Below are 17,565 nucleotides of genomic sequence, written 5' to 3'. Positions count from 1 at the left end.
TTTTAGTAGTTACTTTGGAGTAATATATGCCTGTGATGGTGATTTGTTGGTCTACTTTCTACTTTTGGAAAGAACTTCTCTTTGTTGGGTGGTGTTTTTATTTACTATTTGCTTTCAAAGAATGTCAATGAATTTGAGTGTCTTAAAACCACTATATTCCCAGTGAGGCTGTCATCAGGTAAAGTAGAGCCTGGGTTGAGTCAGCACTCACGGAAAAGGATTAGAAGTGCTGGTGGTGAAATGGATAGAGGTGGCCCAGGTCAGTCATAAGTTCCCACATGGTCCCTCAGGACACTTCTCAAGCTCCTAAAAAGATACAGGTTGTACCAACACGAGCGGCATGCTATCTGGACCCCGCTGGGATCAAGAATGGTATGAGAACTATTCACACATGCAAACAGACACAGAACATACATTGTTTGGCTTCCTTGTGACCAGCACCTTTTAGTAAAAATATGCATCTAATCAATTTATTGGTAGTAGGCAAAGAACATAAAACATCAAAACATCTTGTTTGAAACAACAACGAAAATATTCCTACCTGTTCTGGGGGCATTTCACCAAATAATGTCTCACTGTGGAAGGAAAAAGAATAACAGTTGGTAAATACAGGCCGGTGTGACATTACCTCAAAGGCAGTGTCCCAGATCTTGCTCAGGTTTGGGGGCTGCACCATCCAACTCTCAGGGCTTCTGGCCTACAAGTTTTGTGGGGAAGACATAGCAAAAACATCAGACGGCACCCCACTGACTTAATATTACTTCAGTTATAGACTGGGCCAGGTCTGAAGCCACATGCCCAGCCAATGTAACATACATCTTTGACCCAGACTAACTTGAGTTGCACTCTACTCTGAAGAGTCCTGGAGTCGTGAGGTCCCCCAATGTGTGAGCGCCACCTGAGTCACGACACCAGCCTTTGGGACCGTATGGGACAGGCTCTCTCCTTAGAGTCTGTTCCTTGTAAAACGGGCTCGCGTTTTCTGATGAATGTTCTTTATGGTCTCAAAAGAGCTTCTTAATCAGATGTGATGGTGCAACACTTGGAAGGCTGAGGCAGGAGGATCTCGAGATCAAGACTAGCTTTGGGCTCTATACTGTGACTCTGTTTCAAACAAACAACACAAAGCAGCAAATAGATACTTAAGAAAATAGTCCTGGAATAAAATATCTTTCCATAATAGTTGACCTTGAGGCAAATTTTATCTATACTGGAAAAATAAGAATACTTGAACACCTAAACCAGAATGTGTCTAATCCAAGACTTGAAGTTAAGGTCACCCCAGCAGAACAGACAGTGGGATCTTGAGATGTGTGCTAAATGTTTATATGGCCACCTCCAGCGAACCCTACCCTCTTCCTTCTGTTCACACCTATGTATAACACTTTCAACCTCATGCTAACTAGACCTCGGCCACAGGACTTGCTTGGATCTGAGAAACATGAGTCAATGTGCCACAAGCAGGGGCATAAAAAGAGCTATGTCTGAGGCTTGTGACAGGTGACTCCTTTGCTGTCAATTTGTCTGTGGGCCCAGTGGAAGACGAATCCCCACAGAGAAGGTGGTTAAGCATTGTGGCTGAGGTCCCAGAACAGCCGGCCTAAATTGATCCGCCACCAGACTGCACGACCGAGTGACTCTAGCTGAGAACAGCAGCAGAATTGCTTGGCTGAGCTCAGCCCCTACTGCTGACCTGTGGACACTGAACTGTCAGCACTGGACAGCTAAGAAAACATATAAACCAGCCCCATGCTAAAACCTAAACCTTTCCTGCATTCTATTTACTGAACACCTACTGTAGGCTAGGCAGTCTACAGATACAGCAGTAGCAACCGTAGTATATATGGGACGATTCGTAATTATGACAGTACTGTAAACTTCATATGGGTCAACAGACTCTAGTATTTGATTTGTACATCCTAGGACCTTCTCAGAACAGTTTACAGGAATTAATATCTGGGTTCGCTTGCAATGCGCCTGAGGTCTGACTATATTCCTTTTCTTCTCTGTCAGTATGATTCTCTTCTAAAATCGCCTTTTGTACTTCACAGAGCCAACACGTGCTATCTACACATCGAGACTTAAACCATAGTGACTTGTCCTAGGGAGCAGCACACATGAGCTGACACAAAGCATTAGTGTCCACTGAGATGTCCAACGTCTCACAGCTTAATAGGTAAAACTCATGAGGATAAGATTCCAACACTTTGCTTGTAAGAATTGAATAATGACCTAATCCAGGTGTCAAACGGCAGCATATTAAACTGCGTCTTTGAGGATAGATCTTTATTTAACTCTTAACATCTATAATTTAAAAGCTGTACGTGGTATTGGGTAGCATAAGAAAACTCCATCTATTCTTGCCTTCTTTTGTATTAGAGGTGAAATTCCCAAGCTCACATCTATTAACAAAACAGAAATGGGATTGATGGCCTAAGCAAATTCTGAGTTCTCATCTTCTCATCTACATGTAAGGATACATAATGTAAAAGCGAAAATCTATATCAATAGATGTGCACTTCCAATAAAATCTTACTTTATGCATATCAATTATTTAATCTAAATAAATGATCTCTGTATGGTATTGTTCATTTTATAGTAATCTTTCAAAATGCTGTTAATTGTGACATCTTGATGATTTGATGTTCTAACACTATTTTAACACTTAGACACAGGGGAATGGAGACGCTATGGACTCGAGTTGGTGTGTACGTAACACATGCGTGCAGGTAAGCACAATTGTCACTCAAGGCAACAGTTGTGTGAAATTAGGATAAAATTCTGTAGGATAAGTGGGTAAGAGAAAGGAGAAGGAAGAGGACAGAATAACATTCCTAATGGCTGAGGCTCCCTTACCCCAACCCCATGGTGTGCTTACAATTCCCGGGGACTGTGCTCAAACCCAAGAATACAAAAGGGCATGTAGTCATTTTAATTTTTTTTTTTTCCGGAGCTGGGGACCGAACCCAGGGCCTTGCGCTTCCTAGGCAAGCGCTCTACCACTGAGCTAAATCCTCCAACCCCTTCATGTAGTCATTTTAAGGAACCGACTTCTGCAGTGCTCTGGAAAAGTACTTCCTTTTACAGTTTACATTTGTAAAGAAAAAATCGAGGTGACAACAACACATAAAATAAAAGACCAAGGTGACAGGGTTTGTGAAAAAGTATTTTAAGAATTATATAGGCAAAGAATGTTCAAAGCCCACAACACTGTCCTCCAATTAGAACTTTCCAATAACCTTTTAAAGCATTGCTCCTAGGTGGTAATGAGAGGCACTAAAGCACAGAGAGGTTAGTGTACTCATCTATAACCACACAGCAGGTGCTATGGACTAAGCTGTGTTCCCTCCAAAATTCCTGCGTTGAAAACCCAATCTCTAACACTTTGCAATAAGACTGTAATTGGACATAGAATCTTAGAAAGTATTTATTTAAAATGAGCCCATTAAAGTGAGCTCTAATTTAACAGGGCCAGTTTCTGTATAACAAAGGGGACCAGTCCACAAATGCAAACAGGAAACCAGATCACCAAAAGGAAAGATGCCATCTACAAGACAAGGTGGGAACCCACAGGATAAACCAACCCTGATGTTACAGCACCTCTATCTCAAACCTCCAGTGCCTGTGACAGTGAGGCCAATTGTTCCAATCTGTCCTGTGTTACGGCCACCCAGGCACAAGTGCTTCTGGGTCACCCCAGCAGAGTGACCTGACTCAGAGCCCTTAATGTCTACTCTATGCCATTCTCAGAGAAACCGAGAGCTGCTGTCACCCACACATAGACATTGAGTCTCCCAGAGCCTATGTACACTGTGCTGCTGCAGAAGCTGGCAGAGCAGGGTTGAGACCCAACAGAATACCAGGAACTTCCCTAAGTTTGTCGAGGTGCAATCCAGGTTCATGGAGAGGAACAGAAATAAGGAGACCATAATTCAGGGTGGGGGACTGGCTATGAAGAGTCACTGGCCTGGTAGGACATGCCAGTAATATGTTTTAGCAGGTGACTATGAGGTTTGGACCCAGTGAATGCAGGGCCAACACTCCCACTGAGGAAGAGAGACCATGCAGGCCCACAGGTAGCTCTGGCTATTGTAAACTTCTGAGAAATGCATGCTCCCAGTCTCCAATCACTAGGTACAGCAACATGCCGATCACTTCTGAGTGGCCCCTGCCTGACCTGGATTCTGTAGAGGCAGAGCCCACACAGCAATGATTCAAGAATGTGAGGGAGGCTTCCCGGTGAGACAGGGTCATCCTAATTATGGTGCTAGCTCTTGGGGTTAGGAGTCCAGGAGGAGAAGAAGCCCATCAGGGGTGACTCTTGGGATAGCCCTCCATTCCTGCCTTCCAGGGCCTAGTGTGTAGTATTGGTCCTCAGAGATAAAAACACAAGACACACAGTCTTGTTCTGAGTTATCGTTGACGGTTCTGGAAGGAAGGCGAGTACTTCTCAGCCCTGCTGACAAACTCCAGCCCTAGACTCTTGCTCCTGCCCACCCTTATCCTCATTCTCAGGTAAAAGCTATCGCCCAGGCCTCCAAAAGTATGTCGGGTCTGCAAGGCTGTAACTTCCCCAGCTGGGCCTATCACTATTACTGTTTCTACTAGGAGTGGGAAGTCAAGCTGAAGAAACCACACCCCCACCTCAGCAGCTCCACTGAAGTGCTGGGAGTCTAGAGTGTGGGTGATCTCTGTCTTTTTCTCTTTCTTTGTCTCTCTCTGTATTTCTCTCTCTGTCTCTGTGTCTCTCTCTGTCTCTGTCTCTTTTGTCTTTCTGTCTCTGTTTCTCTGTCTCTCTCTCTCACATACACACCACACACACACACACACACACACACACACACACACACACACACACACACACACACACACGTCTCCTCTGCACTTACTGTGGTCTCCCAGGAGTTTCTGAGTCCCTTGTTAGGCCTGTGGATGTTTTGACTCAGTCACAAGAGCTCCTCTCTCACTGCAGCAGTCCCAGAGCAAGGTCTCCATAGCATCCAGGATCCTGTTTGTAGAGAGCTTTCTCTACCTACTCAAGTTCCCAGGTCATGGAGCCACACAGCCTGGGAAAACGCTGCCTGACTTCTGGGCTCAGTCCACGGCCCTGCCTACATTTCCTAGGAGTCAGGGCAAAAGTGCACCCCGTCCCTTTGCATAACACTGTCTGTTCATCATGTAGAAGCCAAGAGTTCCTGCTCCAGGAAGCAGACCTGCTCAGACAACCCCTTCAGGCCAACACATTCATTAGGATGGTGTTACCCATTTCTGTCACACGGGGGAAGCAGAAATTTGGTAACAGGAACCACTTAACAGCCACACTTAGCCAATGAAAACCACCATATATAATGTTCCCTGTCTGTTGTATTCTGTCCTATGTTCTGGTCAGCAGCCCCAAGTGGCAATGACACCATCAAAATCGAACAAGCCCTAAGGTGTGCAGTCACAGCAGGCTTCACAGCTCACTGGCTTCTTCTGGGCTCTTGCCTCCCTTTCTGCTTCCAAGAAGCCATGGGATGAAGTGTGTTGTGGTGTAATATAAAAGGCGTTTCTTTTATCCCGAACTAGTACTGGCACAGTAGGGCCACACGGCATCTGTGAGATGTTTTCATCTCAGTCAGCAAAGCGTCTCACCCACTAAGCTCCATCCCATATCACACTGATGATGGCTACTCTCTGAGCTCGGCAGCAATCTCTCCACCCATCTAGTTCCCAAGGCAGGTTGCCACCATGCCAGACACACACATCCCAATTCTGTGGCGGCCCAGTGTGTCCAGCTACCACACGATCTCTTGAACTCAATTAAATCACCACATGAAAGAACACACAACACAATAACCTCTGATCCAATTGACAAGATATAACTGACCATCTAAACAGCACAAAAGCCTGTACACATCCATCCCTTAAGAATAGTCATAACAACCTGTAAACGTGCAGAGAGAAATCTTAACATCTGCCTCCATGTTCTTTCTGCTGCTCCCCTCTTCTTGCTCCAGTCTCCTCCTCCCTCTAAAACTTTTCTCCCATCCATCCTTCCTTCTCATCCAAGGACAGACCTCATTTTATCCTGTACCTGCCTTCATCTGCATAATGACATCAACCTATACTTCGCTTTCCTTTGATATATAAGCTGAGTACTACTATTTATCATTTTGCAATTTAAACACATAAATACCCCTAACACCCAGTCCAACATTTTATCAGTTAACCAGAATATTTAGTTATCTATTTCAGTTTAAGAAAGGCTTAAAATCTATGTTATATCCTGGCTAGCTCGTATGCTATCTGATAACTATTTAATTAAATATTGCATTTTCAAAGTTAAACAGCCTGAGTAGGCTATGAGACTATAATCAGTCTTCAACCCCATCAGAAATCTGAGAATGACCAAATACCAAGTATCTATAAACATAGGAAGCCTAACTGAGACAGGTTGTAGAGACAAATCTCCACTAGCAGGAGTGTTCTGCTCAGGGCATGCTCGCTGACGTGAGGTCCTGCGTCCCTGAGGGCCAAAGCTATGGGGACTAAGTGACCGGAAACTAAAAGCTCCTAATCTGTGAGGCAAAAGAGACTGTTCCTCCCTTAAGCTGATTTCCTCTGGGATCTTTTCACATTCATGGAAGGCTAACAGGATGCCTCTTCTGCCCACATCCAAGACTAGGACTTGAATCTATTCTTCAAGTCCAAGACTCTTTCAAGGAACCTACTAGAAGACTCACAAGACTCACAAAGGGAAGATGGCCTCTCTTCCACCATTCTTAGTGGGCTTGTCAAGAAACAGTAGGACCCCAAATAGCCAGTGGAGCTTTCTGCAGAAGAACAAAGGAGGTTGACCTTGAGGATGGCAGGGTTCTCCAACTCCAGGTTATCCTTCCGTTCTCTGTAGCCACCATTCTGTCTTTTGTAGTCACTTCTCTCACCCTGGTCTGGCTGTGAGTTGGAGTCAGTCCCTTGTTCCCCCTTCCTTGCACTTGTGGAGAAAAAGTCCATAAGCTCTTTGATTCTTCCTTAGAGGGATGCAGGCAGGGGAGGGATAGGTTGTAATGGCCCTCGAACTGTTCAGTCTCTGGTCTTAGAAGACAGACTGTAAGTGGGAAGGAACGAGAGCTAACAGTGGAGAGAATACATGGTAAGGAAAAGCCAGCCCTGCTCCTGCTTGATCCCAAGGTGCCTTAGAGACTGTATTTTTGGAAGCTCAGGCACAGAAGGTTGGGGGATCATTGGGCCAGCTCCCTGGGCCAGCTCTCTGGGCCAGCAAGACCAGATAGGCTCCTGAAAATCAGTGGCCTTGGAAACCACCGCCCTGAAAAACCATCATAACTCAGGGCTCAGTCCTCTGGACCCCAGGACTGGTATTCTCCAAGGTGACTCAGCTAAAGAGAGACTGGGATAAGGTCCCAGTGACTGTGGACACTAAAATGGAGCAGGACAGCAGTTTGTGCTAGGGAGCAGAATGAAATATGCTTGCACGAGACTGGAACACATGGGTACAATTAGCTTTGCTCATAGCCCAGCTGGGTGTCCTGGAAACATAGCAGCAATGGCTGGAGCAGAACAGCAGCCGAGAAAGCTGGCCTACTGCCCTTGGCGTTGGAAGAGCTAAGAATAATGCAGGGTCCTCAGGAGTGGGTCAGCTACTCTGATGTCCTTAACGTTGCTGCAGGAACCAAGCAGCACTGTTGGGTAGGAACAGCCTACAAAACTCAGTGCTCTGTGACCCCTACAGGAGGGGCTGGCTTCCCCAAACATGCATGCAAAAAGTCCACACACCTTGAAGGGAAAACCTAAACACCAACAGGCTCTTAGTAGACCCCTAGTAAGAATTGGCCCCTCTTCAAACCAAGCACTACACTCAGCCCTTTATTTACAGTTTTAGCTGTAGTTCCAATGATGTAAATTTGTTGTAATTCAATGCATGGGATGTGAGGCCATTATAAAAAACGACAAGGGCCTTAGAATTACAGAATCATTTGGACACATGCAGTATGGCCCACAGATGCTTAATGGTTCTCAATGTGAACCCAAGCCATTCACAGCAGCTAGCCCACAAGAGAGGGCCGCTTCCTGTGGTATGCCTTGGCCAAGTGGTTGTTATGGAAACAGCCCAGCACTTCAGACCCCCAGAGCAGTCAATTATTCCCCAGCCACCTGTGGTAACTGGGTTGTACCCCATCTTTCTCCCCAAGCTTTTGGTTCTGCAGTGGGAGAGACAGAATGCTGGGACCAATCAACATTGTTCTGTTTTCTCTTCATTCCCACCAGGAAATGAGAACTCACAGGATTAATATCCCAGAAAGCACTGGGACAGAAGCAGATCCACCCAAGGATTTGGATCCTCACTGGACTTGTCTACCAGTTTCTAAAAACTCAGTATCCTTGAGCTCAGAGCACAGAGCATCAAAACTGGAAATACTCTGCTCAATGCCTTTTGTATTCAAGGGGAATCCAATAACCAGAGGTAACTTGGGTTTCTTGGGGGATGACTCTGTGGTGCTGATGAGGACTCCCTGGCAGGCAGAGGACAGGGATGCTAGACAAGTAGTAATGACATGATCCACAAGTCATTTGTTCCCCTTCATTGACCCTTTGGAATTCACACTGAGGAGGAAGAACCCATTCGTAAGAACCCAGGATCCAAGCTCACTTAATTTAAACATACGGTGTCTAGGTATGGTTTTGCTCCATCTAGATATACAGCAGATGTTACAAGGGCATGCACACTGAACGTGTGTACTTTGTTTTGTAATTTCCCTAAAACTCCTGAGCTGGGACTTATGAGCAACCTTACTCCCGGATTTTAAAGTCTCTCTGAATCTACCCATACTCACTTCGGTCACATGTATGTCAATTACTGACCCTTATGTAGCTGTGACCAAAATAGCTGGTCATACACACAAAAAGGAGGACAGAGCTGCTTGTTCCCAGACTGCAGAGGATTCAGCCCACTGACGTTTGGCCTTGTGTGCTCGGGCAGAACACCTCGGAGGGAGTAGCAGCTGTCTGAGACTGCTCTTTAGTTCTTGGTAGGTACAGAGCAGAGAACAAACAAGGACAGGGACACTGACAAGAAAACCCCAGTGACCTACTTTCTCCAGCTATGTGCCACCTCCTGAAGTTCCAAGGACTGCCCAAAGTAGTCCTATCAGTTAGGGACCCGGCCTCAAACACATGAACATGTCATGGGCACATCATATGTTCAAACCATAGCACCATGTCTTCATACCCATTCTATGTAGCCCTTAAGAGTCACTTATAAAGGATCACTGCCCTCTCTGAAACTCCGACATATCAAGAGGTTACCCCAGAACCACAGAAGCCAGGAGAATCTGCTGGGATAGAACCTTATCAATAGCCCCCATGGAAAGTTGGAGGAAAGTCCCTTCACAAAGGTCACCCTCGGATGTCTGTGGGTTTTCTAGAATACAGCTAGAGCCCTCTTCAGTCACTGCCTAGTTTAGGGATACTGTCGTGCTCATTGTCTCATGGGAACCATGCAGGCTACACAGGACATGGAGGCATAGAACCATGTGCATAGTCTATGGCAGGTGCTCAGACAATGCTCTTGACAGCTGTGTAGGGCTTCAGAGGCGGAGCACAAGTGGTCGCCCTTCAGCCCATCTTGGTGATGAGCCAGCTATCAGCTCCGTTCTTTGAGGCTTTTCTGTGAGGTCTAGAGGAAGAGGCCAGATGGCCCTGTGTGTCTTGCCTGCTCTTCTTGGCATTTCTTTGAGTCCTGGGCCTCAAATCCCACGGAATCCACAGTCCACGTCTTCCCAAGCCCTGGTAGAGCTGCCCTGAGCACACACACACCCAGCGTAGAGATTGCTAGCGCTGGTGCCTTTTAAGCTCCAACAGCTGGGAGCAGAGCAGCTGGAAAGCAAATCTATTTGTTCATCATTTGTGGAGCATCTGTCACGAGCCAAATTCCAAGGAGGATCTGTCACTCGCATGGCCTCTGCCTCACACAGAGTTCTCTGGAAAAGAGGCAAAGGGCCAATACCCATGGGCCACATTTGCCACAAGCTCAGAGAAGCAGCTGAGGGCTGGGAACCAGGGGAACGCTGGGTTATCTTAATGGGGTGGCAGATGCTGTGGAGGAAGGTACCCAAGGGCAGCACAGTGAAACGCAAGGCCGGAGGGAAGCATTCGTGCTCTAGTGGAGAGAAACCTGGTTCCATTCCCAGGGCTGCATGTGCCACTCTCTGCTCCCGGTCAACTGTATCCAACCCCTGGAAACCGCTGATGGCGTCTTTGCCTTTCATACTTGCTGGCTTTGGTTTAACTTCACGGGGAAGAAGCACCTAGGGACTGCTGCGCTGGTGGAGGGAGACTGCGCACACAGGCTGCTTGAGCCAGCCCTCGTGTTGCCCCAGCTAGACATTGGCTGAACTGCTCTTTTGGACCACCTCTCCTCCAGCAGTTCTTTATTTCATTTTACGTGTGGTTTGTTTTACCTACATGTATGCTCATGTGTCCATGTTCAGACCTGGTACTGGAAGAAGCCCCTGAGAAGCTATCAGATTTCCCAGGGGAGCTAACGGTGGTTATGAACCATCATGCTCGTGGTGAGAAATTGAATGCAGGTTCTCTGGAAGAGCAGCCAGTGCTCTTAACCTCCAGGTCCCACAACAACAGCAGCACTTACAGGTCCCAGAACCTTCCCTCCTTACCCCATGAGCAACAGTTTCCCATGGGTATCGGTCCCTGGATGCCCATTCTCCCTTGCTGGCTTCCTCAGTCTTGCCCACTTCTCTGGGGAGGGTCTCCTTCATAGCTGTCATTCAACTTCCCAGTTTAAAGGTCCCTATGAACATGAGCAGAAGCTAACTCTCCCTTCATTCATACCCTCAGCCTAAAAGTGACAGTGACTCACAGGTCACCGTGAATGTCCTCAGGGGTTTGAGTGTCTCCTCTTTCCCAGCTCTCAGATGGGTGCACTCTTGTCCCCAAAGTCTCCATGAAGAAGAACAAGGACAGAGGCTGGATCCCTGGCTGCTCAGGGAGGAGGTGCCATTGAAGCTAGGCTCCGTGTGTCTTGGTTATTTCTGAGAGCAACTGTGTCCTCTTTCCACTACTTTCGGAGATTCTGGGGGAGGGTGAGCATGAGAAATACTCATTAAAGAAAGAGAAGCTCAAGCAAGTCCCGAAGAGTCAGTCAACATCCTGGAAGAAGGTCTGCTGAGACATCTTTAGAGAACAGAACAAAGGTGGACAGCTGGGCAGATTCTTAGAACCGCTAGACTTGGAGAATTGAGCTCAATAAGAGATGTGGGCTGCCATCATTGTCAGCAGCATTCATGGGGAGATAGGAGTCAGACTGCAATGTCTGAGACAGAAAGCACAAGGGGAGAGAAAAGACTGAGGACAGCCTGCAGGGTATCAGGGACTCTGCCAAGAAAGGAGTAGGCACTGGACAGGAAAAGGACAGAGAGGGACCTCACAGGTCCCACCTGCCTGCCAAGAAGATATTTGCAAGCCCCCAAAGTCACTGTTTGAGCCCAAATGCAAAGTCAAGCTGTTCCAGCCCCAGGCTGCTCAGGGTGAACACCATGGTCATGGTTAAGTAACCCGAAGCCCCAGGAGGGAAGAAGTGTGAGAAAAGGGAATTTAGTTGGTGTAACAGTGGTCAGCTTATTTCAGCAACACCTATAAGAAGCAAGCCACCTCATTCTGTTTGCTTGGACCCAGGTAAACAACTGCTGACCCAGGATGCCTTCCCACCAAGGTGATACTTTGCCCAGCATCTTCCGCCTGTGTGTGGGTGGGTGGCTTTCTATTCCAGACATGACCTTATCTGTTTTCTTACCTCTTGATTTCCTCTTGTGAAACACAGACTGCCAGGCAATGACCAGGGTGAAGAGCAGAACGCTGAGGATCCCCACGCAGCACACAAGGACAGCGTACACATAGAGATCTGAAAAGCACATTGTTACAGTTAGCTTGGGACGAACCACCACTAAAAGAACTTCAAATGTAAAGAGAAAAATGCACAAGAGGAAAACCCTCAGATCTAGTCTAAGAGGCAGAGTGCCTAGACTTGTCATCAGAGGCATCTCCCTTTGAGTAAATCTTGATGGATAGGGATACAGCTCAGAGGCCGGTCACCCACCCAGCACACATGTTCAGTCATTAGAGACAGTAAGTTTAATTCACTGTAAGTGAAAACTCTTACTCTGTGGACCGCTGCATGAAGAAGGTGAAAAGTCAAGCTGCAGTTTGAGAAAGCACTTAAAAGCAGATATCCAGACGGGGAGTCCTACATAGACTATGTCAAGAACTCTCAAAAATTATCGATAAACAGTAAGCCAAGGATCCCTCCTGGAAAGTGGGTAAAGCATGCAGAGACATTTCACCACACAGAATATGTCGTGGTGAGTACATACATAAGTGTATTCAACTTGCTTAGTCACGATAGAGTTGCAAAAGGAAACCAGAACAAGAATGTCCACACACCACTCCGACGGCTGATGAGGATGCAGCTAAATTAGGTCACTCCAACTGGGCTGGTAGTGATCAAAAGTGGACAAGCTATTTTGGAAAAGTTTTAGGAAATGAAAATACTCGATTCTTTTTTCAAGGTGTGTGTGTGTGTGTGTGTGTGTGTGTGTGTGTGTGTGTGTGTGTGTCTGTGTGTGTGTGTGTGTGTGTGTGTGTGTGTGTGCATACAAGTACTTGTAGAGGCTAAATAAGGGCATCTGTTCCCCTAGAGTTGAAGGCGATTGTGGGCCATCCAATGGCAGTGCTAGGAACTAAGCTCTGTTTCTTTGCAATGGGACTAAGAGCCCTTAGCCACCCAGCCATCTCTCTAGCCCACTAAGCAATTATTCAGATCACCTACCACTGACTAATTATTGTTTCTACATGTTTTCCTCGTGATAAAAAATTTTAGGACGAGCATTCATAAATGTGAACCTTAAATCATCTCACACATTACCTTCTCAAGATCTGAGCTTCTGGCAGAACCTCTGAGTCAAGAGGAAGGCTACCTGGCCAAGGTCCTCGGGAGGCCCGGTACAGACTCCATGCCTGGAGTCAGTAAGTTCTTTCATGTTCTTAGAGTTGCCCAACATTTTTGTCTAAGCTAGACTGAGTAGATTTCTGATCCTGGCTCCATAGAATTTTGAACTAAACGTGAAGTGTAGTTGCTTCTCTGTACTTCCCTTTTCCATATCCACAAACTGAATCAATCATGGATCAAAACTATTGTTAAAAAGAAAAAAAAAAAACAACATTGGGGGCTAGAGAAATGGTTCAGTGACTAAAAGTACTCATTGCTCTTTTGGAGCACTCAGGTTTGGTTCTCAGCACCCACATGGTGGCTCACAATTGTCTAACTGTAGTTCTACAGGAACCAACACCCTCTACTGCCTTTGAGGGCACTGCACACATAGAGTGCAAAGATATACATAGACGGAAACATTTGTGTACACAAATATAAATGAATGTAGAGATTTGAATGAGAATATACCCCAGGGGCTCGTATATTTAAATGATTTGTCTGGTCCACGATTGATGGAACTGTTTGGGAAGGACTAGGAGGTGTGGCTTTTTTGGAGGTGTGTCCCTGGGGGTGGGATTTTAGGTTTTAAAAGCCCACACCATTCCCAGTTAGCTCTCTGCCTTGTGCTTATGGATCAAAATGTGAGCTCTCGGCTACTGCTCCATACCATACCTGCCTGCTTACTGCCATGCTCCCCACCATGATGGTCATGGACTGTGGAACCATGAACCCCAAATTATATGCTTTCTTTTATAAGTTGCTTTGGCCATGATTTTTTTTTGTCACAGCAACAGAAAAGTGTCAAAGACAACAAATATTTAAAAACCTGATCATGCCGAATAGACTTTTTTTCTTGTCATTCTTGGCTAAATAACGCTGTTTCTATTTACGTAGCGCAGACATTGTACTTAGTATCATAAACTATATAATGATAAAGATAAGCACAGTTGTATGCAAACACTGCAAGATATTTTGTAAGGTACTTGCATACCAGTGAATTTAGATGTCTTTGGGTTGGAGAAGTCATGGTACACAATCCCCAGGGATAATGAGGGGCAAGTATAAGTAGGAAGTTCCACAGGATACAGGGAATTATTTTTTTAATGAGACAGGAGTCTCTCTAGGTAGCCTTGCCTATCTCTGGACTTGTATGTTGCAGATGACATTTATTAACAGTTAAGAGAGTCGGCAGATGGGTGGGCAGAAAGAAGAGTCCCCCATGCGGCTCCTGAAGCTATGGCGGAAGCAGAGGGGAGCTGGAGGAAGATTTCTAAGTGCAAGAATGAAGCACTGTGGGAAGGTCCTTTAATGTATCAAATGCTCTTCATAAACCACCACGGGGTCTTCCCACCCATGCTACTGGGAAAGTCCTAATGGAAGACAAGTTACAGTGAATGGAGAGTCATGGGGTGTAAGCAGCTCTAGTTGGAAATAGAGTGGCCTTTCCCTGGTAGTGAAGTCCAACTGCTTCTGGACAGGGGCTCACGTGTCCTTGTGTGTGGGTTTATAGACTGGTAGGGTGGATTGGTTAGAGAGGACAGGCTTGTGCCTCCATTTCAACATTGAGAAACTCAACAATGGGACTTGTGGATTCTGAGAGAGACAAGTCATGATCGACTGAGGTCACAGACCCAGACTGAAGACAGGACACCAGGATACAGGACAGTCCAAATCGTGTGACCCCCCCAATACCAGTCCTGATTTATTCATTGTTGAGCAAATTACTCCAGGAACTTGGCTGGTGTGAATTTTTAAAAAAGTGGTAAATAACTCAATGGCTTTGCGGGGCTAGACAGAAATGGAGACAAAGCCGGTCTCTAAGGGATTCAGATGTCAGCCCTGATAAAAAGACAGGGTAATCTGGCTTCTGTTTCATTCTTGGATGAGAAAACTGTCTTACTAACTAAAGTTTCTATGCTCTGGGATAAAAGCATCCTCACCTGCCTGTCTGTTCATTCATGCTCTCTCTCTCTCTCTCTCTCTCTCTCTCTCTCTCTCTCTCTCTCTCTCTCTGGTTTCTAGACTGGAGGGGCTATGAAGGAACAAGGCTGAAGGTGATCTCTGAGGGTTTTCATTCTCGACAGACAGGTGTTCCACACACATCTGGGCCTGCTGTACCCTGCCGAGGCAAAGAATTCAAGGTCTAGATGTGGTTTCTGATCTTGCCTAGACATGACAAGAGGGACCAGGCAGCTGTGACTGCACAGTCATAGGACATCTGGTCACTCTGTAACCAGCACAAGCACAGAGGCTCTGGGGGCAATGCACACATGCATGTGGGAGCCACTCGCCTGCATGCGGTCTTTGTGCACGGGTGACAGTGGATGCGCTCTTCTCTGTTCTCGGAGCTTTAGCATCCTTAAAATGTATCACTTCCCAGGGAGAGTAAAACTGCTCATCCATTTTCCCTGGACCAGGCAGCAATGGAGACTGAGAAGTCCTCAGCGTGTCTCCCGTGCCAACCGTTTCTTCAGCTACATAGGGGACGGTAATCCTTTTTCAGAACAGTGACCCTGCCACTAACCCCAGTTTTCTCTATAGACAAAGGCTAACCAAAAGCCAGTGTCACAAAATCAGAATCCTCCAGGGTCACCTTTTCACAGTGGCAGCGCAGACAAGGTGCCCTCTGTTCTAGTCGTTGTTCTCAGGCTGGCATGCTGGCCCGAGGTCACCCTTATCATCTCATCCGATCTATTTATAAAAGATGGCCCAAAGAGTCTCAGAACTCAAGCCTAAGCAAATAACACTGTCTGAAGAGTGAAATTAAACCTTTAGACCCGAACTCAACAGAACTTGTGCACTTAAATCTAAACCCAGCTTTTAAAAACCACAGGGGAGAGAGGCTGGGGCGTGCAGCTTGATGACAGAGTGCTCATAAAATGCACGAGGCCCTAGGTCAATTCTACAGCATCCAGAATGAGTGAGTGAGTGAATGAATGAATGAATGGATGGATGGATGGATGGATGGATGGATGAATGAATGAATGAATGAACGAACGACCCCATAGGACTAAGGATTTAGCATCATGGTAAAGTACAAGCACAGACGGTGTAAGACACTGGACTTCATTCTGTCCAAATAAATAATAAAATGAATGAATAAACGCAAAGCAAATTAATACATAAATAACAAAATAAAACTCTATAAAAAAAATCACACTCAGCAGCCATAGAAACCATCATGTTCTGCTCCCTAAATCTGTTTGTGATTTTTTTGTCTTTTGTCACTGAACTGTTAAAGACACCACTGCCAGTTTTAGACAAGCTGCCAAAAAAAAAAAAAAAAAAAGGAAAAAGAAAAAGAAAAGAAAAGAAAAAAATCCAGGTCTCCCCAAAGCAGATGGTGGGTCCAGCAGGCTGCAGTGGCTATGTGGTGACAGGGAGGCCAACACAGGGTGACAACCATCCTCCCAGATTGCCAACTGAGCCAGGCAGGACAAAAGTACCTGTTGCCTGGCAACCCAACAGGGTATTCAGAGCTGCTTTGAAACTGGGTGACCCCAGCATTCCTTTGCACAATCAGCCCCAAGCCCCAACACACACACACACACACACATACACACACACACACACACACACACACTGCAACAGCAGTCAAGAAAGCCAAGGTCAGTGTTCTACGTTTTCAGTTCAAAGGCAAGAGCCTTGGGAATAGCTGTTCCAGCAATAAAACTCTGTGCGCTTCCACTGTTTTTTTAATGCAGTCTGTAATACCATCTTGCTCAGGGCAAAATACCTGAGTGATAGCCCTGAGGGATTTTAACTCACTCCAGTATCTCATCAAGAGCCCTGACAATCAATGCTTGTTTTGTTGGGTAGGCACACAGCCAGGCCTAGCTAAGCCCCAGGAGGATGGATATCTGTCTACAACCCACACTGAAGCTCTTCCCATCTGGAACAAAAGGGCAAAAGGCCTGAGATCCTGTGCCAGAGTTTCAACTACACCCTTGACCTTGCCAGAGCTGTCTGTGGTGGGCTGAAAAAGCAAAATGCAGGGAAATTGCTGCTACTGTTGCCACTGCCAGTAGCATGGCCACCAACACCACCTCCTTCAGCACAGGGAAAGAAGGCACCGGAAACAGCTACCCTGGGGCATGAAAGGCGCATAGTGAGACAGTCAACTTCCGGTCTTTGACAGGCCCTGATTGTCCCTACTGAGAAGAAAATCCATGCTGGGCCACAGATTGCACTTACCAAGAAATCGGGAGTTAACCTTAGACTCAACATCTGTGGGATTTTAAAATGTTGCCAATTATACAAAGTATCTTAGAGGTTCACCTCATGCTGCAAAGTTCATCAAGGCTGACTGCTACAGTCCTTCCAAATGTATAAGGTCTTTTGACATTGTACTATCACAGTTTTAAAATGTGGTCTTTGTATCACTCCAGTCAAAACCACCTCACACTCCTGAGAACGTGACCCCTTGTGTCACAGTAAACATTGAGGTGGAGCCAGGGCTCCCTCTGTCACGTGGGCTTCACAGGGAATCCTGCAGACGTCACCACCATCCCACACCAGCATAGCACCAGCACTCAGGATAGTGTGGGAGACATGGGTCG

At 46.3% G+C, this 17,565-nt stretch overlaps 1 protein-coding gene across 1 annotated transcript in view; it reads right to left on the bottom strand.

Moving 5' to 3' along the window:
• Window positions 1-17,565, bottom strand: part of Vstm4 (V-set and transmembrane domain containing 4) — a 79,927-nt gene that overhangs the window by 36,811 nt on the left and 25,551 nt on the right. The window contains exons 4-5 of the mRNA NM_001029920.1: window positions 11,813-11,920; window positions 542-575 (exon numbers count right to left, since the gene is read on the bottom strand). Of these exons, the coding sequence (NP_001025091.1) occupies window positions 542-575; window positions 11,813-11,920 (142 nt within the window). The remainder of the gene's footprint in view (window positions 1-541; window positions 576-11,812; window positions 11,921-17,565) is intronic.

This window comes from Rattus norvegicus, chromosome 16 (genome assembly GCF_036323735.1).
Source record: "Rattus norvegicus strain BN/NHsdMcwi chromosome 16, GRCr8, whole genome shotgun sequence".
Classification (NCBI taxonomy): Eukaryota; Metazoa; Chordata; class Mammalia; order Rodentia; family Muridae; genus Rattus; species Rattus norvegicus.
Note: the sequence above shows the minus strand (reverse complement) of the source record. Positions and strands in the feature narration are given on the sequence as shown.